This window comes from Drosophila subobscura, chromosome U (assembly GCF_008121235.1).
Source record: "Drosophila subobscura isolate 14011-0131.10 chromosome U, UCBerk_Dsub_1.0, whole genome shotgun sequence".
NCBI classification, from domain to species: Eukaryota; Metazoa; Arthropoda; class Insecta; order Diptera; family Drosophilidae; genus Drosophila; species Drosophila subobscura.
The window spans coordinates 15121304-15147629 of record NC_048534.1 but is presented as its reverse complement, the minus strand read 5'-3'; the positions used below and the strand labels follow the sequence as shown (position 1 = coordinate 15147629).

Genomic DNA, 26326 nt, shown 5'->3' with positions numbered 1-26326 from the left:
TGTAATTATGCTCAGGTGGAAGAGACAACAAGTGTCTGTTGCTTTTGCTACTACAACTTCGTGCGGCTCTTCGTGATCACCCGAGTGGAGTACTTGAAAGAGAGAGAACGATCGAGCGAGCGATCGGGAGTAATCGTACAACTTTGATTCAATGAATGCGATTCAATTCTTGTGCGACTGTGCACTCACACTTACACCCATTTAGACGCACACTAATTGCACGTGTGTGTGTGCCTATAAAACGCATGCAAGAATTTGCAGCGATTTAGTCGTGTTTAAGCAGGTCGCGCGGATCGTCTTCGTTTTGCCCCCACTTGCCCCCCTACGGATCGCGTTCCCGTTAACGTGAATATGAAAGTAAAAGTACGAAGAGTACTACCAGCACATTCGACTCTTAATTGATTTGCAAACTTTGGGCAATTCCGAGAAACAACTCAGAGAGAGAGAGGGAGAGCGATAACGAGGGAGAGTGACAGAAGCAGTGAGAAAAGTGACACGAGATTTGAAACATCAACGGAAAAGTTGTCCAATTTCCTGCCTGCTGTGTGAATACGAAAGTAGGTTTTTACCCCTTTGCCCCCCACACAGAACATCCAAACACGCTGCGAAACCATTTTGTCAGAGTCAAGTTCAACGCAAAAAGTCATTGGCTATAATAAAATAAATACTTTAAATATTTCACATTTCGTGTACGTTGTACGTGTTTTTTGGCCCAATTAAAGAATAACAAAACTCAAACACAAAACACCGAAAGCGAAATGCAAATTCAAATTCAACAATTATATTCGCTTATGATTAAAATGCCTTCTGTCGAGCTTTGAGCTTTGTTATTAATATATGGCTCAAATACTTGCCTTTATTCACATACTCGTACGTTGTTCTGTTATTGTTGCTGTTGTTGTTATGCATATTCCTCACAACGGAATATTAATGCCAAGTGAATGATTTCTTAATGAATGCACAAGTATATTTTACTGCACGAGGAAAACTCATTTGCAGTGCTACTTAATTTAACCATAATTTGTAATTTTATTAAACAAAAACGGGTTGCATAAATTAATATAAGCCTTCAACGTGCTCTGAAACGTATTAATTTATTTGAGAGTTGTGAAACATTTAATGGAGGAGACTTTAAGATAATGTGGTAGACATTTGTGTCTGCATTGAAGCGATGTTAAGAAGTTCTTTGTAACTAGATAAAGGTACTAAAAGGGGTAACATCATAGAAGATTTCCAAAGAATGCAATAAGAAATAAAAAAAATACTTCTGCTGAGTCGCAGTTTATCCGCCATGAGGAAACTTCCTTCCCTTCTACTAAAGAATTGCATAATTTTTACCAACATCATCATTAACCTCTAAGAGCGCTATTCAACTTCTCCTTGGATCTGAATAGACATCATAAACTATGACATCACAATGCACAACACTTTGTCTAGAGTCTAGACGTATCGCAGTGCTCCCTCATCCAAGTTCATCACTATTTGTGCGTTGAAGATAACCGGAGGAAGAAGAGTCATCCGGCGCAGCGTAGCGGTGTTGAATGTTGAATGTAAAACCTAACGATAGGAAATACATGGATAATTAAAAAAGAAACAGACGAAAGACCAAAGAATCTTATCGCATACCCCGAAAAGTGGGCCAATAAACACTCACCACAATTAGCAGTTGTCAACGCGACTAATGACAAAGCCAAAACGCAGATACAGACGACAGACACAGACGATGCGGCACGGGATCGGATGGGTTTGTCGAGTGGATCTGCCTAGGATTACACATATTGATAATGTTTTTTAATAAACAATCCTCGGAACGCAACGAGAGATACAAAATACCTTGTCCGATTGCGATTAAAATGTATTCAAGCGAAAACCCGAACGTAGCCAAAACAAAATAAGGGGAAAGGAAACCGATGATGATCGATGATCAATCTACTTGTGGACTTGTGGTGTGTGTTCGTTCATGGCTGATTGATATTCAAGTGGATTGGCCTGTTAATGAAACACTCGTAAGTGGAGTAATCACACAAACATTTCACGATGGGTGATCGCAATCGTGAAACCAATTCAGAGCGAACTCTGCAGTGCCCAGTCCCCACTGCCTTATTTAGCATTCGAAATCAATCACAATTCACACTTTGCCATACGGTAGTCGTAGTATTAGGGCAATACAAGCCAATTAACTCATCCGGCAAAACGATAAGGAGAAACCTCAATCCCCATACCGCCAGCTCCCCCCCCAGCTAGCCTAACCGATCCGACGATTCGTGGCACCTTCGATTTTTATGGTCAACTCAGTCAAGTGCTTTGTGGATTTTTATTTGTCACTTCTTTTTGTTCGATTTCTGGTTAAATCTTTTTCGGTGTAGCGAAACCCTTTCTTATCGTCGGCTGGCTCTGAGATAAGCCAAGAACATATTATAAAGATTTTCTATATATGCTGCGATCAATCATTGAAAAGCCTTTTATATTTGTAATAAATTAATGCAAATATACGACTTGAGATAAACTTTGTGAAAGCCGTGGCCCCGACCGGCTCCACTCAAATCCAGCGTCTAGCAGAAACGATTGTGTGTGCCCACAAATTCTCTATTTAAAGAACTTTACTTAAAAATGGAGTGTCGTGGAAACAAAGTGAAGATGTGTCCCAATAATTGATCAATTGAAGTGTGCAAGTGGAGCATTCCTTTGACGTCATTCCGGGAGTTTTAAATTCCAGACTCAGCACTTTAATTAGGCCAATAAACAGAGATATTTATTGGTGGTTTTTACGTACAGTAGAGCATAACATGACATTGTCTTTTATATACATATCTGCAGACACTTTGATCTGCTTAATTCCGCACAACATTTTTTACTTACTCACAATGAACTGACATTCACAGACGTGAATTCCAGCTTTCCGCCGGACACTGTCTAATAGAATTACCAATAAAATAAATATGTATGTATGAATTCCTGTACGAGTATTACTAGTGACACACTCAGAGATAATACTTTCAGCCAATGGCAAAATTTTAATTCATTTTATTGCCCACCGTTTCCATACTCCTTCTCCTTCGATTAAAAGTGAATTGTGCGCTGCAAGTGGCTACTCCGTGTGTGTGCCCACCCCAGCCCACGCTCCCCAAGTCACTCAAGTACATTGGGGATTAATTGTGTAATGCGAAACTTATTATCTACCTTGATTATCTATTCTTGAGCAGTTTTCCAGACAGCGGAATGCCTTTTTTTCGCTCTAAGAAATCGATTAGATTAACAGTAAAACGAACAACTGCTGCAAAATAATTAAAACAAAAAAGAAAAAACAAAATCAAATAGTAGAAAATTTCCGTCGTGGGCCGGGCCTGGGTCAAAATGAATCCACGTGACGCTGATACGTAGCTGATACGCAGCCGATACCCCCAGACCCCACACCATCAGGCACTCCCGGCACTACCTTCTCCCGGACACCTTACCAATTTTAAAAATCCGTGTAAAATGTAAATGCTTTAGCCCCTCGAATTTCGTTGGCGTTGGCCATTGTGCAATGAGGCTTGAAGCGTGCAAAGAAAACCTTTTTGGTAACGGCTGCGACCCCGTCCCCGTGCCAGATCCACTACCTCCCCACACTCCGTTGACTTGACCCAAAGCTAAATAAGTACGACAAATTTGCTTATGGCTTATGGCCAAGCCAGGCCGGGCCAGGCCAATTCGATCAGGGAAACATGTCACGTAGAATCGTTGATTCGTTGGCAATGCAAAATGCCTTTTGCTGTGTGTATTTTGGTGGGTGGCACAGCGTGAAACGGTGGGAGGAGGAGGAGATCCAACCTCCAGCAAGGTCAAGTGGCGGCAAAACTGAATGCAAAAATAAAAGGCAAGAGTGAAAATCGCTACAGGAAATCAGAAATAAACGCTGGCATAACAATTAACTAAAAGGAAATCTGGGAAAGGCTTTTTATGGGCTAGAAATTTACATTTCTTGGAGTCGTTGAGTTCTCTTTATAAAGAAAGAATGGAGAAATAGACCAAAAGAAAGTGCACAAAACACACTCAGCTATCAGGATATGCAATCATGCACTTGACTTGAATTTATTTAAATGAAACAGTTCTTCCCCGCAGCCTAAGGAGTCCCACAAACACATGACCTGCATAACGATGGAAATTTAATTTTAGCCATTTTTGTATCATATATCCACCATTGTTTAGACAAATAAATTGACTTAAAAGGCTTAAAACATTAACTGGTGTCACACGAATGCTAATTAAGCGGCTTTTGTTCGTCACTTGCTCGCATGACAGCACGTGACGATGATACGCCAACGAAGATAGTGATTCACAATCATCATTATGATGATGATGTGTAGAAAAGTTTTGAGACCAGACACGCGTCAATTAGTGTCCCCCCAGCTCTGCCCCCTGCCCAAATAAAACACACCACAAATATTTCAGGGTGCTCAAAAACTGGCAGGCCACCATGTGGCAGGCACCAGCTGACTCCCGACTCCTGACTGAGTGACTGACCGACAAAAGCCGCTCGCAGCATAAATATTGTCTAAAGTAATTTTTGTATGGCAAATTGCACATATCAATAGCCAGACTTTTGTTGAATCGACGTTAATTAGAGGTGAAAATTGACAACATTGAGCGTGTCTGGCCAATTATGCAGTTGCGATTGCAAATACACTTTTTACCGCCCTCAGCAAAAGGGGCTCTCTGCTCCCCCGCCTGCCGGCCTGCCACACTCTGCACATAAGTCTATATTTAGTGCTCCAATCAGAGCGTGAAAAGTGTCAACATGTTGCACATTGTTTAATGACAAAGTAATTGGAAACTCGAATGAATAATCGTTGAGAAAAGGTTTTCCTGCAGCAGGGCAAATATTTTAAAGACCTTTGCATAGTTTAGTCATGAAAAGGCGGGCTTCAAGTGTTAGTTGGAATCTTCCACTTCCACATGGATATATTTTCTATTAGCATTTTCAATTATTCTTCAAATCGTAAAGCAATCGCAAGCTTTCGAAAGTGTGTCCAAACTTTTCTCGTTTGTATCTACAATCCGCCTTTTTTTGTATCCCCCACAATTGAAATCTATTTCAATTTTATCTAGTACAACTATAGATAGACTTGTCACCTGCCATGCGGCTACCACAGCGCTGTGTTTGAGCCATAAATTAGCGAATTGTATAACCAAAACTGTTGAGCATCTCACTTGGCGAGAGCAAAAAAAATGTAAATGCTGCCTGCCCTGTGGCTTTGTTTGATTTCAGCTAACGAACCGCATGACTTTGTGTCACATTTTGTTCTCTACGCAAAAAAAAGAAGCGAAAAAGCTGCCAAAAACAAACAATCACAAATTGTATATGAAATAATCAATTTAGCCTCATTATTTCGAGACGGCGGCTGCGGCGGCACAAAATAAAAGACGGGAAATACTAAACCGAGCTCACGTGAATTTATTTAGATAATCTGCGTCATAATACGAGTAGTGTGTTGAACAAATACCACACCGCATGTCTGAACTGAAAGTGTCACTAAGCCCTGGAGTCTGGTGGCTTCAAAGCGGGAACCGACTCGGTTTTTAGGCACAGAAATTCACAGATCCGCAGACAGTCTGCTCCAGCAGTCCCATATACATATATTATAATTAAAGCTAATTGCTGTTAATTTTGATCAACTTTTATCATTATTACTTGATTGTAGCACATTTATTTATTGTTTACGTTAATCTTTAACGTTTTTTTCACATGTTCACAAATTCTTCACCAAACTCACTGAAAGAAATGAATAGTGAATAGTTATTTGAATAGTTCGAGGCATTGTACATATTTATGGAAGTTAAAGATATCCCTGTGCCTATGCAATCAGAATTTGCCATAGTTTTTAGGTACTGGAAACTGTAGTAATAAACTGTTTGATAGAACATGGCTTATATCCAAATTGTTCTTTCAAAGAACTCTTTGAAAATAATTTCTCACATACTCTACCAACTAGAGCCCCCTGCTTTTCGCTCGGTGTATTCATCAGGTTTCTCCTACAGCTGCCGGGTAGTACCTGCAGCTCGAGTCCCATTCCCATTCCCAGTCACCAGTCCACACCTCGTGGTAATGAATTTATTTCATTGCTAAACGTCGAACGAGATAGTTGTAAAAAGTCGCGTATCGCTGATTAATATTTCCATACCTCCGATTCGATTCGAAACGGAACGACGTTGTGTGATGTTTAGTGTGAGAGCTAAAGACAAAGCCATAAACGAATAAAACGACCATAAATCAATCTATCTTGTTGCAGATCCACAAGACGATGACGGCCATCGGTGAGCCAGCAGGCGCCAGGGAGGAGGGCTCCTCCGGTGCTCCAGCCACCCTAATCACAACACCCACGACCATAAATGCACCCACATCGATACCCGTGCTCAGTGATGTGCCCATGCCGAATGGCAATGGCAATGGGAGTGGAACTGGAACTGGAACGGGGAATAACTTCAAGAGCAGCATTGTCATTGATAGCCAACCCAAGCGGCGTGTGAGCATTATCTCGGATCCGCCTATGATGGCTGGTGGTGCAGGAATTGGCGGTGCCTCAGGTCCCGGCGCCGGACACGATAACCTTGCCTTCGAGCAAAATCCCAGGCGTAAAATTTCACAGGTGAGGAATTACGATTACGATTACGATCAAATGGTGAGATCGTAAATTGGGATTTTCTGTGAGTGTTTAGATTTACGTGGTAGCCAACTATTTCTACTTAAAATATTCGCTCATATTTCTACTTTTGTTGATTATCGGATGACGCCGTACGATCCGTGCAAAGATAACGACAGAAACTGATTGAAAATAATCTCGAATTATTGGATTTACAGACCTCCACACACTCGCACACGGACATTGGACCGGCGCGAAGGAAGAGCATACTGAAGGACCCAGCCACAACCACGCACGACAACGAGAGCGATCGGGTTTCAACGCACAGTTATGGTGAGTTCGAAAAGGACATTAAAAGTTCAAGCTTCAGTTTAAGTCTCATTTCTTAAGCCAGAAACTCAAAGTTTCCAATGTCCAATGCGCTGCACCTCAAATCTCTATTAGGTTGGAGCAAAATGTCGAACAACATTGACATGGGGCTCCAGGGACTTCATTACCTTAAAATCACACAGAAAACAATTATGAATGAACGAAATTAACGAATTATTTATGTGTGGTCGTATCCTTTCTCTTTAAACAAATGTTACCAGACTATTATGGAATTAATTAACAATTGGTCTGATCTAGTTTTGAATTGGCTATGGTTCTTGCCAATCACGGGCATGACATTGGAGGCAAGAATATTAATTCATCAACATAAACATTTAAAAACAAAAAAGTCACATCCTTGCCACAAACTCCCAAATGCGATGTACAAAAATTTTGAGGCAACATTTTTTACCTTTTCAACACTCAAAACTCACAGTTATGGTGAGTTCGGAAAGGATTATTAACATTCGCTTATTCGCATTACATTATGGAATAACATTTAATGTGTATACCAGTTCAGTGCCTTAGCACCTCTGTAAAGTGGTACAGTTGGTGTAGTACATAAAAAGGACGTATTGCATGGGCGCCACTGTGAAACTTTTTAAATGTAAGAAAATACGTGTGAAAAGTGTGCATTTTGAGACTTGAGTCAGCGTTTAAACATTCTTTGCATCGCTATGCCAAGAGGGCTTCAAAAAACGTGCCGGCATTTCCGCATTTGTACAGATTTCCATCCGTACCATGCGGCGCCACTAAGCAGCGCCACTCGCTATGACAAAAAACGTGCCGAAAGATATCTTTAAGTGCCGCCAATGTGTACATTCGGCGCCACTGAGCAGCGTAGTAGAGTTTCACAGATTACTCCAAAACCTTCTAAGGAAAAATGTCGGGTCTGATTGATTTCCTTTGATAGACTTCTGAATAAACCAGTTGGAAAATGCAAATGCAAATATCTTCCATATGTCGATGTCTATTTCGAATTCAATTTGCTGTGGCGCACGGTTAACATTATCAATTAGCATTTACCCGGGGGAAGTGGACTCTACCAATATTCAATCTTATTGCGCAGGTCTTGCCTTCGTTCTCTCTCCCTTCCTGCTGCTATTCTCCCCCGATAGTTATCACCTAATTAGAGTTCGATGATGACTGACGAGATAATTTGCTGCGCGTTTTGGGTAAACAGAACATCCATTCGCGCAGGAGGAGTGTGTGGGGAGTGCTCGAGTACCCTATTGATAGACATTTGGCATTTTTATTTTGCAGACAACTACCGACAGAGTGCGCTGGACGTGCTCAATGCCAAATACAATGGCCATCAGGCGGCCCACAGCTCGGCGGGTGGCAGCAATAGTGGCGCCAACTATGTGGAGCAGTCCTGGATGTACACATTCTGTTTGAAGTGTCGCGGCGAGGAGCCATCGGCATCGTGGGAGCCACCCTTTTGGCAGAAGATCTTCCCCTATCCGCTGTGTCCCACCTTCAGGACATTCTCGCGACTGGTGTCCATTATTCTTATAGGTTCGTAGCGCCTTTAGTTGTCCAAGAACGATAGCTGATCTCTCCCTCTCGCTAGGTGTCCTCATTTGGATCACGGCATTTGTTATCATTGGCGACTCGGCTGCCCCTGGTGGACAGCTGTTTAGCCTGGTCGTCCTCACTGTGGCCGCCAACTTTGGTGGCTATCTGATATCTCTGACCACCCTGCCGCGGCTCATTGGCATGCTCCTGGTGGGCATACTCTTTCAGAACGTGGGCTGGGTCAATCTCGACGGTGACTTCTCGAAGGTGACGGCCCACCTGCGTAAGTTTGCGCTGACCATTATCCTGACTCGAGCTGGACTCGAAATGGAACCGGAAGCCTTCAAGAAAGTCTACAAAACAATACTTAAGCTGGGCATCATTCCATGGTGCGTGGAGGCCGTCATTGTGGCCGTGATGTCGCACTTTCTGCTCGATCTGCCGTGGATCTGGTCGTTCCTGCTAGGCTCCATCATCGCTGCCGTCTCGCCTGCTGTGGTGGTGCCCTGCCTGTTCCGTTTGCGAACGAAGGGCTACGGCGTGGCCAAGGGCATTCCCACGCTGGTGGTGGCTGTGGCCGGCGTGGACGATGCTCTGTCGGTGGCCATCTTCGGCATCATCAGCACCGTGATGTTCTCGGACAAGGGACTGGCCTATCAGATTGCCCAGGCACCGGTCTGCATACTGGGCGGCCTCGGATTCGGCGTCGTCTGGGGAAGTCTGGCGCGAATCTTCCCCGAGAAGGGCGACGCCTATGTGGTGCCGCTGCGAACGCTGCTCCTCTTCACCGGCGGCTTGATGGCCATCTATGGCAGCGAGGAGCTGGGCTTCGAGGGTGCCGGCCCCCTGGCCGTTGTCTTCTCTGCATTTGTGTCGAATCTGTTCTGGTGCAAGGATGGCTGGGATGTGGAGGATAACCCGGTGTCCACCGCCTTCGAGATCTTCTGGATGATCTTCGAGCCCATTCTGTTCGGCATCACCGGCTCCACCATTAAGATACGCGAGCTGGACTCGCACACAGTCTCCATTGGAGCCGCCTGCATCTTCACCGGCGCCATTCTGCGCATCTTCACCACGGCTGGCATTGCCTTCGGCGATCGCCTCAACCTCAAGGAGAAGTTCTTCGTCGGCCTCTCCTGGATGGCCAAGGCCACGGTCCAAGCGGCCCTGGGACCGGTGGCCCTCAAGCATCTCGACGAGAACTCTACGGATGAGGAGCGCAACTATGCCAGCATTGTGCAGACGATCTGCGTCTTCAGCATTGTGCTGACAGCACCGCTGGGTGCCATTCTGATATCCGTGACGGGCACAAAGCTGCTGACCAAGACGAAACAGCCGCAGGATCTCACCGGCTGGCGACGCAGCCATCGTCCGTCCATACGCGATATCAGCATCATCGATGAGGAGGAGGAGCGCGAAGATCCCGAAATACCCGAAGACAAAGAGACGCACGACAACACGCTCAACAATGCACACATCCCGAGCATTTCCTATACGTATAACAATTGAAATGGAAAGATCGCTTTCCTTCTTGTTGATTGATTGATTGATTGTGTTGATTGTTTTCTTATTGTACACTAGCCGTAAGACTGGACTTTGCATTCCGAAATAAATGATTAAGTAAATCTGTTTGGAACCACATAAAACTCAATACCAAAACCCCATGAATTGGTATGAAAGGTTCCTCCAGCTCCTGCTGCTTCTCGGCTTCTCCAAGATGCAAAAATTCCATATTGCTATTCACTTTGTATTTGTCATATTTCAATTGGTTCCACCTTAATGCTGGATTTACAAATATTTTTGAATTGGTTCGCCTAGAATGGCTTCCAATTCCTGAACGCCATTGCGTGTGTTCTTCTCCACGCGCTGGTGCTCATCCTCCAGGAGTTCGGCCACAAATGGCACCGTCTCCGGCAGCAGGGGAGCGAAGCTTTCTCCCAGTTTACGGGCAATGGACACACAAGTGTTGAAGGCCAGGATACGCACCTCGGGCGTTGTGGTGCGTGTTTTGAGGAGCACCTGACTGTTGAGCTGCTTCCACATGACATCGTTCGTGGCCACGGCCAGCTGGGCAATGCAATTGCTGAGCGCCAGCTGCAGTGGCTCACTGCCCAGCACCAGATCGTTCTCCAGTTGATCCACCAGCGGCTGCATGAGTGTGTTGAAGCGATGCTCGTTGATGAACTCATCGGTGCAGTGCAAAAATACATGATTGAGGGTGCCCAAAATGGCCACCAGCAGCTCCTCATCATCCTCTGCATTATCGCCGGCAGTGAATGCCGGATTGAGTGTGTTGTGCTGCTGCAGCAGCTGCGAACTGTCCCCGATAAAGTCATTGGCAAACAGCACAAAGAGCGACTTGAGGGCCTCGGCAATGCGGTTGGTCAGCAGGAAATACGTGAGTTGCGTCTCCCTGGCACTGCTCTCCTTCGCCCATTTGTGCACCTTCGAATACATGGGACGGAAGCTGCTCTCCGACAGCTTCAAGATCCACGTGACAAATGCCTCGGAAATGCCGCCCTCAATCTGCGACACCTGCGACCGTTCCAGTCCTCGGCCACGCACCTGAAAACGGAACTCGAGCGCCTGAAGGAAGAACTCGCTCAGCGCCTCCTGCACCGGCTGTAGCTGGGCATTGGTATTGTGCTTAACGCACTGCAGCAAAAGCTGCGACATCAGCTGTCCCACCTCATCGTAGGCCTGCAGTTCAAGCAAACTGCTGTAGGTCTTGGTGCAGCTTGGCACCAGTATCCTCACTTCCACGCCGTGGGCAACGACAGACCAAAGCTCCTGCAGACGCAATCTCAGTGCCTGTGCGCGCTTCTCTTGTGCCAAGAGTGGACTATTCAGCTGCACAGAGAGACGGACCAGGGCAGAGATGATGTCCACCAGATAGGGACCCAGAAAGAGGGGCAAAGCCTTGAAGAGTTTGTGGAAAGCTGCAAAGGCAAAACGATTGTTAATGGAAATAATGAAATTAGAAATTCGAAACTTACCCGTCACGAGTGTGGAGCAGACATAATCTGGTCCCTGTTTGTGTGTAACCATTTGATGGACCTGCTCCTTGAGGAATTCCGTCAGTTGTGGCGCAAACTTGGGCAGCTGGGCGAGCGCGTGCGCCTTCAGGCTGGAGCATATCTCACCGAGAGTGAGCACCACATTGCCGACAACAGCCTTGGGCACATTGGAGCGTCGCTTGGTGATCCTTGTGAGTGTGGCCAGCAGGGAGCGGCACTCGTCGAGGAAGTCCCTGCCATGGCGATGGGCCAGTAGTTGCAGCGCCTGCAGGGCCGTCTGCTGGAGCTGAGCCTGCTGTGGATTACTGGAGCCACTGTCCAGAATGCCATTGATAATGGCCTCCAGCGGAGCGAAGAGCACACCAAAGTGCTCCGTCGTCGAGTGGGCAAAGTAGTCGCATGTGGGCGTCAGCTTCGTGACGAGCAGTTCGAGCACCTTGATGCGCACTTGGATCAGTGGATGCTCCAGCAGATCGGTGATCACATGGAGGAAGTATTCCGGCGCCAGCATGCCAATGGCATTGTCTAGCACATCCTGCGCGTGATTGGACAGCACCCGCCAGTACTTTTCCAGCGAGGAATTGCCCGAGGCTGCCTCCAGGGCACGACTGATGACATCCACAAAGGCAAGGGTCTGCAGTATGAGGGCCTGATAGTGAGGCAGCAGATCACCGGGATTGGCACTCTTCATCTTTGCCTGCCACTCGATGGAGCTGCTAATGCCCGACAGATAGTCCATGATGACATATTTGTAGTGCCTCAGCTGCTTGAACGAACGCGTGCGGACATCAAAGAGTTGCTGCTCAGTGGACAGCAGGGAGGAGGAGCCGCCTCCACTCGCTCCCGATTGATTGCTTTTGTCCACGGGCAGCTGGCCGAGATACTCCAACAGGCGTATGCACGTCTCTAGGGCGACACTTGGCTCCTGGAACATCAGCGTCAACTCGCGGGCAAAGTCTAGACGCGACTTATCCACCGCCACCTTGTGCGGCAACGATTCCAGCAGCACTTGAGACTCGAAGAGAATGCACAGGAACTGCCAGAGATGCGCCTTGGGATCGAGGACACGAAACAGCGTCGCATAGAGCGACAGTCTTCTGTGTACTGGCACATCCGTGCAGATGTCTGCGAATACCTTCAGCACGGGTATGACCAGGCGATCCCTTTGTCCGGTATTCAGCAGCAGAATGGGTATAATGGACTCCACAACATTGTGGATGATGTGCAGACTGAAGGCATCGTCGTGCCTGGCCACTGTGGAGCCGACGAAAGTGAAGATTTCCACAATCTTGTGCAGCACCTGCTGCGGATAGAGACCCGCGCAGTGGGTGAGAAAGAGTAGAGCATGCTGCTGGGTCTGTGGGTTCTTTGTGTTCCTCAGACACTGGACCACCTGCTCGATGCGGAAACAGGACTCGGGCAGTGCCTTGGCCAGCTGCACACCAGCCGCTTGGGCAGTTTGGCAGCAGTGCAGCAGGCTGGAGAGTATCAACTGCTTGGGATACTCGGCAGCGGTGTGCTCCTCCAGCGTGAGGCAAGACTGCAACAGCTCGAACAGGGTGGGTATCAGCAGCTCCGAGCCAATTAGCTGCTTCTTGCTCTCGAGCAGCTCCAGCAGCGTCATGCCCTGCTTCCAGGAGGCATTGGTTAGGTCCACCTGCTTGGTGGCTGTACTTCCACGCCTCGTCGGGGTCTTGGCGCGCACTCCCTTGCCGCACATCTCTGTTAGCATTTGCACCAGTGGCTGGCATTCCAAGCGACAGCGCTTGAGCAGCCGATGGCTGGCCAGGAAGATGCTATCATTGTCCGCCTTGGTGGCCGCCTCCACTATCAGCCTGATCAGCGACACTTTGTGCTTCGACTGCAGCCGCTCGTACGTTTCGGGTGTGAGTATGCCCAGCAGGACACAGGGTACGGGCTGCAGCTTCTGGTCCAGCTGAATGTAGGCATCGTGATGCGCAAAGCTCGCCTCAAACAGATCCCAGGCGAGTGGTTGCCGCTGTAGCACATTCAGCGCTATGTTCCCCTCGTAGCGTTCCATCACCGATTTGTAGATCTCACTGTAGGGCCACGGCAGCTGCTTCAGCTGACTGTTGGGCCCCTGCTCGAGGGTAATCTTCTCAAGTGCCGCAATGCCCAGCGGCAGGAGCGTCGTCAAGAAACTCTCATCGTTGACATGTTTCAGGGCACGCAGCAGGAAGTCCGTGCAAATTGGTGGCTGCTCGGGATCTGAGGCCAGAGCCAGCACGGATCGTCGTAGCTTCGATAGCAGCAGCTTCTCCTTGGGCGTGGCATGCTCTGGCTGCAGTATGGTGTACAGTATCAGCGCGTACTGCTCGTGATCCATGCCCAGTTCGCTTCTCCGCTTCAACAGCGCCTTCACCAGCTGCTGAACATGCGGCTCGAGCTCTCGCTGGCTCATCAACTGAAGCGTGTCCATGGCCTGCAGGCGGAGTGTCTGCAGTGGCGAGCCACAGGCGTTGGCCACACGCAGCACATGCAACAGGCTGCACTCTAGCTTGGAGTCTTGATTGGCCACCACCGCCTCCAGCAGCAGGAAGCCTTGCACACGGAGCACTGTATAATCCGAGTCGTTTGCCCACAGTTCTGGCAGCCTCTCGAATACACAGAAATTGGAGAGGAACTCCAGCTTATGTTGAGGTGCGGGCAGCATTATGCTGAGGCATCGCTTGAGGGCCTGTGTCCATTCTAGTCGCTCCTCTGCATCACATCGCTCGGTGAACACTTGTGCGCCCAGAATCTCCATCAGACGCAGGCAGAGGCGCAGTCCATCCGTTGGCTGTGTCCAGGGCGTAGCCACGAGTCCCGCCCATTTGGTATTCCGCGCCAAAGTGAGCAGAAAGTCGAGGTATAGCTGTAGCGGCACAAAGTTCTGATCGCTGCGGTGGCTTTTGTTGACTCTGAACTGAATGCCGCGACTGTACTGGCAGATCCTCTCCAGTATGGGCAGACTCTCTTGGGGCAGCAGCTGCCGCTTGGCATAGGCGGTGAGCAGGAGCAGCAGATGCGTCAATTGGGAGGCATCCTGCATGTGGGCCTCGCCCCCATGCTCTTCGACACTCTGCAGCAGTGCCTGCTCCTGGCTAAACAGCTCACGGCTGCTCCCGGCAATCACGTCCAGAAAGTGCTGACGATGTTTGCTCACCGCAAACTCTGGGTACTTCTTGCTGACCTTCACTTGTCCCAGGAATGGCACCTTCGCGCAGAACTCACTCTTCAGTATCATGAGCAAGGCACAGTGCTCGTGTTCGGCCAAAGGTTCGGACGGAAAGAGCAGCGGCATGAGGGCCAGCAGCACTAGATTCGTGTCATAATGATTGCTAACCGCAGTAGTTGTCAAATGTTGAACGGAAAGTGGCACCAAGGCACGCCATTCCTTCTGCTTTTGCTGGGCTTGGGCACGACGCAGCAGGCGACACAGAGTCTGGGCAAAGACCACGGGCTCCAGCATTTGCAAGAGCTCCTCAGTAGGCAGCGAGAGGATGGCAGCCACCACAGCACCACTGTCATCGTTGATTCGATCGGGCAGACACTCCTGCAATAGCTTGACGCTACGCTCGCGTTTCTTGCCAGTTTTTAAATTCTGCACAAGCTGCTGCACCGCGCTGAGCCGCCAATCGGGGCTGTAGTGATACAGTTTCTCATAAACACGCTTTGCCTTTTCATCCGAGGTGTTTAAACGGAAACCTAAAAGGGTATAGCAAAAATAGTACAAGGGTCATGGAATTCTAATCAATTCCCACTCACCCAAAGCCAATTTGAGAGCCTTCTGGCGATTGCTGGTCGTGGATCTGGCTCTCAGCGCCTCTTTCACACTCAAATCAAAGGCCTCCGGGTAGCGTTTCTCTAGCTTCTCAAGGTAAGCGGCATACCAGGTCTGAAAGCTGCTCTTCTCTGCCTCCATTTCATCATCTGAATCAATGACAATTGTATCCTCCTCTTCCATAGGTATGGGTGAGGGTGCCGGGGGCTCACTTTCGGTACTCACAAAAGTATCCAAAAAGCAACTGCAAAAGTGGAGAAACAAATGAATTAAATTTACCTAATAGACTGAGTCTGAGGGTCTTCTCTACTTACTTAATTAACTGCTGAGCTGAGGGCTTGGGCAAGGGCACATCTGACAGCAGATTGTCGAGGAATTGCTTGTACGAACCAGATGATGGATCATCCTCTCGTATGGCTGTTACAGCGCCCGTCATTAAGGGCATGCATAAAGATTGGATGGCAAAGTTGCCATTCGCCAGCGATGCCAACGCCGCAATGAGCCACTTTTGGCCAATGAAATTCAAAACAGTTTCCGGCTTGAGCTGTGGCCCGGCAGCCTGTTGCTTGCCATAGATGCACACCAGCAGCAGCAGGGATTCGGTTTGCAGACGCTCAAATGGACAGTTGGCCACACGCTCGAGCAGGGCATTGCAGACTTTGGTCTTGAGTTTGGTGCGGGACACCAGTTGGGCCACAATCACATAGGAGGCGGCCATGAAATCGATAGTGTCGGATAACAGGCCCTGCAGCAGTGCCTCCAATATGGTACTAATATGCCAATCCTCCAGTGGCTTGGCTGTTTGCAGTGCGCCCACAACGATGGTGGCATAGAAATTTATTTGCGCCTGCAGTTGATGGGCACGTGGACCCAATTCCTTGACGGCCTTGCGAGTGCTGCGGCAAACGAAGCTGAGGAAGGCGGGATTGCTGGCTGCCCGATTGATCAGGGCCGTCTTGGCCAGCGGCACACCTGGTCGCTGCAGGGGTCGCAGCCAGAACCACTCGGCATCCGCCTCGCGCAGTCTCATTGTCTGCAAGATCTGGACAAATATGTTTGTCTCATGGTATGGCAGAATCAAGGCCATCACCTCGCCCCTGTTGTACTCGTGGATTTGGAAGCGACGCAGCAGCCACTCGAATGCCATGTGAGCCGGCCTCAGCAGTATGTAAGGCGACAGCAAACGCAGAAACTTGGCTATGGCCGCATCCAGCATTTTGTTGACCTCCGGCAGCTCCACGGAGCGCTCCAGCGTGAGCGTGGCCTCATCGAAAAGCGTTAACTGGAACTCCTTGAACGCTGGATTAAAGTCGGTCAGCTCCTGCAGTCCAGTCAGTCCAATCTCATAGATGGCCCTCCTGTCTTTGGTGGCCGCCGTCTTCGGATCGAACAATATCGAGGCGCGACTTCGGGCATCGGCAAGCGTGACCGTTGTCTGGGGTGCTGCCAATTTCTGCAGCTGTTGGGCCAATGATGTCGTCATGTTGAATCAGTTTTTCTTGCACAACATATAACGAACTAAATTAATAATATTATCGCGGTGGAGCCCGCACGCTACACGTGTTTTGCTTATCGATAAATCACTTCGAAATATATCGAAAAGTGCATTCTTGTGTTGAAATATACCGTAAAAATACCAAAACGATTTTGATAATTTATTTAATATAACCATCTAGTTAGCACCTTCAGCACTGAAACTATAATGTTATCCGATTCATCAATCAATTATCTGTTGGCTGATAGCCTTATTGGTAGTATCTGTATTTGTAAATGCCACAATTGGTCTACATGATATCTACATGTATCGACTAGAAAAAGGAGGTGAGTCCATAACAACAGATATATTTGAATAGCTTATCGATAGCTGCAACAAGTTGCAACTGGCAAGGTGGTGACCTAGAGAGGGTTAATACAAATAGATTTGATGCTATAATTATAATTACTTTGATTCGCACTGTGGTTACCCTGTATTTATGTTGCATTTTCTCGATGGAAGCTGTTGTGAACCTGAGAGGAACGAGAATGAGAGAGAGAGCTAATACCGTACAAAAGAGACAGATATAAACGATCGACGACCAAAACGAATCTCTTGTTTTAAAGAAAAACATATTCAATATATCTAGTGTAGGCTTTACAAGAAGATAAAACACAACTCTTAATAATTTCTGTATGGTTCTTATATTTTGAAAATGTAAAAAATACTTTTGTATGTGTGTGTGTGTGCTTAATCTCACAGAGGTACAGATTGTTCAGGATTCTTGAAGCGAGAACAAACAGTTTAAAAGTAGTAATGATAATTTGTTGCTTTATGCATGGTGGGTTGATGTTGATAGATGACAAAGAGGTAAAAACGAATCTTAACGCAAAGTAAACATAACACGAACTCATTCGAATACTAAACGTAAAAAAGAACTTGTGCAAACGAACGTTTTCATGATGCTCTCTACATACTACGAGTAATTAAAACTATGGAATTAAAAGAATTAAAAGCACAACCGCTTCAGTGAGTTCTTCTTCTTGAGCTTGTAGTCTTGCCTCTGGTTGCGCGGCGGCGGAGTCAGCCTCTCGCTGGGCATCATCAGCTTCGAGGGTGTGCCCAGCTCCGTGACCAGACATCGCTCGCCCGGATGCGACTTGCACAGGCAGTTAATGCAGAAGCGAAACTTACAAATGACACTGGTACACTCGGCGAAGTTGTAGGTGGGCTGCGAGCCCTTGATCTCCTCGAGATCCAGCGACAGGAAGCGCGACATGGCTGGCCTCCCGCTGATGGCAAATGAATTTCTAATCGGTGGCAGTGTTTGCGACAGCAGCACGCTCCCCTCGCAGCTTCGATCCCGCGCAGCCTCGCTAACGAAGACGCGGCTGCCCTTGCCGCAGCGCGGACACTTGATTCGTTGGGTTTGCTCCTTCAATACGCGGCCAGCGTCTGCGTCCATCAGTTGAGGACTGTTCTGGGCTGTATCGAATAGGGACGAGTTGTGATTCGAGTTGATACTGTTCGAAGTTTGTAATGGCACTGTCGAGTTGGTTTTGAACACATTGTGTCTCCTCTTGGGGAGATAGGGATTCTCTTTGGTGAGGCTCATCTTGAGCCGATGATTCTGCAGGCGCTCCACGGACCGCTGGCTCTTGTAGACCGTCTGCTCCCAGCTTTTCGATACCTTGGTCATTACGTCCAGCGTTTGGCCATTCACATGCTTCAGTATGCACTCCAGAGCCGGCTGGGTTTGGCTCAGCATACTGAAGATGTCGCAATGTTCCAAGCCATCGAAGTAGCGTCTCCTGTTCAGTGGCTCGTCCGGCTGTGGGAACAGCAGCTTCTTCGATTTCTTTGGGCTGCTGTGCGGCGCCAGGAAGTGCTTTCTGCGTCGCTTCGGCACGCTCCGTACATCTTGGAGATTCGGCGTCCCATAGGGCTCGTCGAAGCTATTGGCGCTGCGGCTGGCGGGAACCGTCAGCGGGTAGTTCTTGCTCCAGAATTCATCTCTCGAATGGCTGTCGGACGGCGTTTGGTACAGCGACGAGGCAAAGCCTCTGGCGAGCGTTGTATTTGTTGCATTGCGACAGTTCTCGATTTCGCAGTCGCGTTCCAACAAAAATGGCGCCTCCACGGTCGAGTTGTGCTGCACTCGAAAGGACATGTAGCCCGATTCGTCCATCTCAGCATCGGACATTGTCCCCAGACTGGGGCTCTTCTTTTTCAACATTTTCCGATTGTATGCACTCATATTTGCTCAAATATGGTGTATTTATTCTTACGTTTTAGGCATTTGTTACTTATTTTTATTTATTTTTTTCGATTCCAATAATGCTACAGTGTGGCCGCGTATTTCTCTATAAAATAAACCAAAAGACCCTCGGAAATATACCGAAATATACACTTGCATCTTCAAAATATACTGTAAATATACCGTAGTCTTAAATCATATTCCTCGATTTTGATGTTCTATTAGATATTACTAGCTAGTTCGAATTTTCAGTGCTAAAACTATAATTTTTACCAATTCATCAATTAATTCTCCACAAGATTAGCTAGTTTTCATGACTTCTCTAATTGGATTTTTTATAAATTAAGGTTAAAAAAAGTTGTGCTCTTTTAAATTACAGGGTACCTACACATTTGCTTCATGTTAAAATCATATTGATGGGCAACGAAATATCGATAGTTGCATTAAATCAACATGCTTACAAAAGCTATTTGCTTGCACACATATTGCACTCTGTGGAAAGGTGAATAGCATGACGTTGCGACGGTCGGTTTAAAATTAAAAATCAACTCTTCTTCAATTATTTGAAGTTTAAAATTTGTTAATTTTGCTCTGAATTCTTTCCATATATTTTTGCAATAATCTCCTTAAGCTGGCGCTGAATACACATTCCAAACGCTTTTTGACGGAAGTAAACTAGCAATAATATTCTGAATGCAGAAATCTTAACCTCTGCGGTGAACACTGGGGATAATCTGGTCTTGCCCATTATCATTGTCATCAAATTAACAAAAATCCCTTCATAATTTATCATTTGTTCTTTTTGTGGTTTCCCTGTCCAACAGTAAATCCTGCCATGTCCTTTTGCCCTGTCTGTGGGCGAAGTATATTTTTTGTGCAAATCATGACGGGGCATAGATTTCGAATTCGTGTGGAACATCTTCCCCCACAAAGCGTGGCCATCCTTCGCCTGGGTGTGATAGTAGTTTCGTCAGCTGTCCATATTGTTTCTGTGCTGACAGCCTCCCCCTGGTGGCACATACACCCCCACCACAGCACCAAGCGTTTGGCACCCCATTTTATCCTCGGCCAAGGAATAGGTCTTCATCCACTTGCTGCTGCCAAAGGACCAACGAGTGGTTGGGGGGTGGTGTGAGAGCGAGTGAGAGGTCGAGAGTCAGTTGAGGTCGGAGGAGGAAAATCAATGAATGATATTTCCTTTATGAGGCTCAATTATTTGTTGCGGGGATTTGCTATTCTTCCACCATTCCTGTCATCTGGCCTTCGGTTTTGCGGGGCTGGGCTGGGCTGGGCTATCCTCGTTCGTGCCTCATTGTCCTTCTAAATGCTTTGGCAAAATATTTTGGGTATTTGTGCAGTCTTCTGTCAGGAGTCACAGGAGTCTCGACTCTCCACGACAGGGGCGTTAATAATTTATGAATATTTGCTCATTTATTGTTTTGCATTATTTATGCTTTTATTATTTGTCTATTTCGGCGGGCCACAAGGCAGGGGCGGGCAGGGGCAAAGATTTGGTTTTGATTTTAATTAAATCGACAGACGCACAGCGGCTTAATTTAAAGTCATTTGACTGTCCTAATCTCTTGCCTCGCTCGCTCGCTCGCAATATTAATTGTCGCTGAGGCTCAAAACAGAGGGAATTGGGATTAATTTGCGGTCCATTGGTTCATCCTCTGTCATCGTGGGTTTTATTGCTGCTACCCAAACACATACACATACAGAAGGATGTAGGGAGTTTTCAACTAATGACTTTGTCATTGTCAAGCTGCTCAAAAGGAAAACTCTGAGGTTAACCTTGGGCACACGCAGGAGAGTATTAAAATAGTGATTTTTGGTTATGGTTGCTGGTTGGAGCGAAAGTAGGTTCTATCATTTATTAATGAAACTATTTAATGACCATCTAGAGGATAATTTATACTTGCTATTGATCATCACTATTTGGGAGTGATATTTAAATATTTACCAAATATTAACATCATCGAAGGAGAAAGTACAAAGCCAAATAGGCTTAAGAACCACCAAACGAAATCAAACTATTGTTAAATATTGGTAGCCAATGTTTCGTAGCCTCTACCCACAATAGTTCCAACCCCTCGTCAAGCCTTTTAGAGTATCCTTTTCGGACATATTGTATGCTCGATATATGTACATATGCGTACATATGTTTTATGTGAAGCAATGTTTGCACGGATATTGATATCAAACTGATTAATTTGGGTTTACGCACCAGAACGTGAACCACAGAAATGATGACAAATGGAGGGCAGGCACCAGTCAATATTTGCACTCAATCCGTACATATGCTCTAATTATTATCCTTTTAGCTGTGTGTGGGCAGTGGCAGTGACAGTGGCCCTGTTTTGGTATTATGTTGACTGACTAACTGGAGAGCTGACATGGAGACACACACACCCCAGATCAAACATGGGTCGGTCTCGAATCAACTAATTATGGTAATTTACCGCGGAATGTCAACAAATATTTTGTAACCGGCTATTTTATCGCACGGCCGCTACACACGTAGGTCTCTGGTCAAATGTATCAGGATCCACCCCCCACCTGAAGTCGAAGTCTCGCAGTGCAACTGGAGTGCCCAGTTCTTGGCAGTCAAAGCCCTTGACAAACGATGTTTACCCCCAGGAGCCAGTTGTGTGTTGCGTGGATGTCCTTGGGGGGCACGGGCACACGAAATGGTCTGATTATTTTTAACCAACAATAACCAACAGGACAAGCTCCGAATGGCTGTAACCTGAACTGGAACTTCAGCTGAACCCAAGTCGCTTGATTGTGTTTGATTTGGCCCCTTTTTTTTCCTTCTGCGCTTGGTAATTCATTTTTAGCCAATAAATCGCTTGGTCGTCGCCTGGTTGGCTCTTGCCAGGGTGCGGCACAGGTAACAGAGAGCCGAGTGGCGCGAACCAGAGGAGCTGTATTAATTTGATGGTAATAGGGAAATAATCGCACTCATTTATCATTTTAATGCATTCGCAGTCATTGCCGACTGGGGGCGAGCCAGAAGTCAAGTCAGGTCCGCTTGCTAGATTGTATTTCTCCCTACCTGCCCCTCGACTGAGATCGCTTCGAATTTGCAGGGAGAAAGTAATTTGCTATTTTCTATTTTTAAATCGGGTGTCTGAGGGGTTGGGTGGTTCTCCTGATTCAAACGCTTTATGGAATGGCATATAAACACTCCTACCATTCCACTCTGTAAATAAAAATAGGAACGATTAAGGTTTTCATTCAATTATTTTGCCAAATACAACGAAGATTGATTCACTTTCCTTATATTCCCTTTCACTTTTGATCATAAATTTGTTATTTCATGCATTGCGGATCTATAAATATTCGCGAAATTTGATTGATTTGCACATTGCAAAATTTTATACAAATTAAAAATATAAACCATCAATCGTGCAATTTTTTGCTTTGACTACGACACGTGCGATACCCATGACAAATGGCAAAGAGCTCAGATGTGCAATATTATCAAATTTTTGGATTTTCAATTAGCATATTAGACAGTAAGGACAGTAAGCTACACACGTTCTAGATAATTTCCAGCTGATTGGATTTCTAGTTGTATACAGACCGAACTCTCCATCGCGCTGCAGCTTCGACTTGCATCCATCCTTTTCCCACCCACATTAAAGGCTTGTGCAAACACAAAAGTGTGGAGAGTGAGGAGTGGAGAGTTCGAGAAATGGAGAGAGGAAGAAGAAGCTCTGCAGAAACTTCGCGATCAAGTGCTAGTAGCAGACCACGAGGCAAAACGGTAAACAAAACAAAAGGCTGTCCAGTAAATATGCAAAGTGCTGTTAAATGTCCAAGTGAAGTGTACCGTACATGCATACATTCATAAACATATTAATGTTTGCATTAATTAATGCTATTTTGTTTGCGAAGCGCCCACGCTTTCAGTGGGGCAGAAGGTGTCTCATTTTTTTTCGGTGTGTGTGTGTGTAAGAAGTAAGCGCGAGAGGGAGCACCCCAAGACTCTCCATTCGAGTCTCCACTACAACTCTCCAATGCAAAGATAACCCTGCATTAGGTGGAATGATGCGCAAAAAGAAATCAGAAAATCCCTCCAATAGGTGAAACGAAATGTAAAGAAGGAATATGAGAGGTACCGGAGCATTATAATGGTAAGAGAAAATATAGTTTGTGCCTATTTGCTGTGTTTTTCTTGTCTGCGTGCAAATATTCTTTTTTTCAAGTGTAACTCATGTCTCCTCCTTTCTTACTCCCTTTCTTACTGCTTCTTAATCACATACCGTCTCGTTTTCGTTTTTATAATTTCTGGAAGCACTTCTTTGCCTCCTCACACACGACTACAATTTGTCAAAGAAGCAATTGGCCAAGTCAAGTGCCCAAAAAAGGGAGAAGGGTCTTAAACATAGGGTCAACTAAACCTAGAATTTGGAACACCCCGATCCCAATCCCAATCCGAATTGCGTGAATTAATCATGAGGCGGCAGTTCCAGTTTCGAGTGAACAAAAAAATGTGAAAAGTACCCAGAAAAACGGTTTCAGTTTGAATAATATGACGAAAGGGTGGGGCTCCAAAGGGTTGACAGCAGCAGTTAGTGTGGCAGCAAGGTATGTGTGCGGATGTGGATGTGGATGCCACATTCAGTGTCCGTTTTCAGGGTGTCACTGTCACACAGTTAATTTCGCATTCAGACCATGCTTCAAGGCGTCTCGCGGCCTTTTGCCAATTTCATTTAGCGGCATCATTTCTGCTCGTGCCTTTGTCATTTTTCCTCACTTTTTGTCTCACTTCTGCAGCGAAATGGAAAAACAAGATAAATGATTTAAAACTTGACTTTTCATTTCGTATATTAGCTGGAACGTGCCGCACATAGTTCATGTCAATCCCTGCCACCTGGTCCAACTCTTGCCGCACAAAACAGAAAAAAACAAAACACACAAAAAGAAAGGAATGTAGAAAACTTAATTGTTTTCTATTAACGAGCCTCGATTTGTTCCATGACTTTTACACGTTCGCTTGATCATATTATCACACACCCTATTCCTACTCCCTGCTCGTATTCCTCTGTGCTTCTCCTTCCACCCACCACTATTTGGACATATGTTGCTCTGTGCCCGCTGATGATATATTATAGCCCTCGGCTCTCGTCTCTCGTCTCTCGGTTGTTTCTGCTGATTATGGTGGCTACAAATGCTACGAACCATGAAGTGGTTGCTGGTACGAATCGGACTTGGATTTGGACTCGGTTTCGCTCTCTATAAATGCTCTGTTTGCATATAAGCTTAAATTCATAATTAATTGGATGAACAACAGCTGAGAATTGAAGGTTAAATGCGGATATATTTATGGGGATTTATTAACACAGCTTCTATACTGTTAAATTAACCAAATGTTGTCAAATTTGGTGGCTTTTAATGTAGATCTGAAAATATCTGTAAAGATATATCCAGCACTGTTGTTCTTGGCTACGCCCATCTATATTTTCAACACCATAATTATGTAATGCTTTTAACCAGCATATAGCTGGTAACTAGATATCGTAATCGCTTAATCGACAATGATTACCTCATTGGCTCTGTCTTCTTTCAATGGTTTTCGTTTCCCATCGAATGATTGTTTGCCTGTCTGATTGATAAACGCCCCACGAAGGGTCGTCGGGGTCTCACCTTAACACCTCCTTAGGGTCGGGTCACACGCGGGATTCACACTCTCCCTGCACAGACAGATATTCCCATAGACCCACAGAACATGGTGGTGGCACTTACACGTCTCGCCTTTCTCCTCTTTATTTTTTATGCATTTAATCAATTAAGTCATCAGTGCAATATTTGTATTTGTATTCCTATTGTTTTTTCTATTCGGTTACTTCCTCTTTCCATAATAATAATAATTATGATGGTGCTGGTAGTGCAAGAGAGAGAGTTCTGTTCCCTTATTGACTTTCCAATGACAGTCGAGCGATTGTCACACTGTCTTACCAATCCTCAATTCCCAATCCCATTGTTTGGTTCTCTGTTTTTTGTGTTTGTGTGTGTCTTGATCACGTGTCTGTCTCCTGCTCCTACTTAAATTCGATTCTTGGGTTACTCTGGAGTTCCGGAAAGTTTTTGTCAGCTAAACACTTAATTAAGACGAAATGCCGCTGTTTTATTACGAGTCTTGCCAGAGTAAATACTCCATAAATTTCCCAATGAAAACACTTAACGACACACGTCACAAAAAACAATGCGGGAATTCAATTTTTATTTACCCAAAACTATGAATGTCCTTTGAGGGATGGGAATATTTATGTCATAGTTTACCAAGGTACTTAATCGCACTTAAGGCTATTCATTTATAGAATTAACTATGATTGAGAGGCTGATTTAGTCTCATGGTGGTAGTTGTTCCAATCTCACACCGAGTGCCAGAGACAAGCAAATTTGCCCAACTAAAAGCTGAGAAAAGACCTGGCTGAAACTCTAGGAATGCCATGTGGGCCAATCTTGAAATTGTTGTGAAAGAAATAAAAATAAAGCGAAGCAGAGCCAAGCCAAATGGGGTTTTGGTTCAGCTTAAAATCCTTTAATTTAATTGTGTGTCATAAATTAAAATACCAAGTCGAGACGCTGGAGAAAGGACTGTCTGATTAAGCGGAATTCTTAAGCTGGCAAGTCCATGGAGTTCCTTGGTTTTCAATTAAAAGTTTTGCAGGTTAGGGAATTTCGTAAACTCATCTAATTCCAGCAGAAGTGGAGAAGCCCACTTTGAAGATTGTCTCTTAATTTATGAGTGAATATTTCTACCATCTCAAGGGGAACTCCTATTTATACTTTTTGTAATGTTGCCTTTGGTTTTGGCACTCCACAAGTGCATTTATGTTTATGCTTACAATTGGAAATCTGTGTCGGAACAACAATCGAGTAGCAACGCCATTCGAATCGAAGGCAAAGGCAATTTGCAGCTTGTGCAACGTCATGTAAGAAGTGTCATGCACATGGCCCCTTGATGCACTCTGTCTGGAATTGCATTTGGGCATAATTCTTAATGTTTTGCTTTCAATTTACTGAGACTACTTAGGCTGGCTCTAGCCTCTTCGAATGGCAAACAAATTTGCATATTTCTGCCTTCTCTTTTGTGTGTGCCCCAGCCCGACAAGACCCAAGATACTTTGATACTGGTTGGATCACTTGAACAAGATATAAAACAAATGCATTCATTTACAATTTACAACACACGATGACTCTAAGGATGAAAGACAATCCTCTATCGACCTCAACTGGACCACAACTTGTGTGGATTGAATTAGTGAGTCTCGC

General features: G+C 45.9%; 3 protein-coding genes across 5 annotated transcripts; 1 reads left to right on the top strand and 2 right to left on the bottom strand.

The window, feature by feature from the left end:
* Positions 1–274: 274 nt before the first annotated feature.
* On the top strand, positions 275–10134 carry LOC117902566 (sodium/hydrogen exchanger 9B2). 2 transcript variants are annotated; one of them, XM_034814010.1, is made up of 5 exons: positions 275–557; positions 6270–6626; positions 6839–6953; positions 8253–8507; positions 8563–10134. In XM_034814010.1, exons 2-5 carry the CDS (start codon positions 6282–6284, stop codon positions 10014–10016), a joined length of 2169 nt encoding a protein of 722 aa, XP_034669901.1. In that variant the 5' UTR covers positions 275–557; positions 6270–6281; the 3' UTR covers positions 10017–10134. The 2 variants fall into 2 exon arrangements, with proteins under 2 accessions (XP_034669901.1, XP_034669900.1); XM_034814009.1 differs by lacking the exon at positions 275–557 and adding an exon at positions 6054–6205.
* A 99-nt stretch (positions 10135–10233) lies between these two features.
* On the bottom strand, positions 10234–25167 carry LOC117902565 (HEAT repeat-containing protein 1 homolog). Of its 2 annotated transcripts, none has more exons than XM_034814008.1 (4): positions 25162–25167; positions 15293–15515; positions 11504–15232; positions 10234–11446 (listed from the first exon to the last, which is right to left on the bottom strand). In XM_034814008.1, exons 2-4 carry the CDS (start codon positions 15489–15491, stop codon positions 10296–10298), a joined length of 5079 nt encoding a protein of 1692 aa, XP_034669899.1. In that variant the 5' UTR covers positions 15492–15515; positions 25162–25167; the 3' UTR covers positions 10234–10295. The 2 variants fall into 2 exon arrangements, with proteins under 2 accessions (XP_034669899.1, XP_034669898.1); XM_034814007.1 differs by lacking the exon at positions 25162–25167 and adding an exon at positions 15623–16884 and having other exon boundaries at positions 15293–15552.
* On the bottom strand, positions 17495–19140 carry LOC117902567. The gene has a single exon (XM_034814011.1). It carries the CDS (start codon positions 19037–19039, stop codon positions 17792–17794), a length of 1248 nt encoding a protein of 415 aa, XP_034669902.1. The 5' UTR covers positions 19040–19140; the 3' UTR covers positions 17495–17791.
* Positions 25168–26326: the final 1159 nt, after the last annotated feature.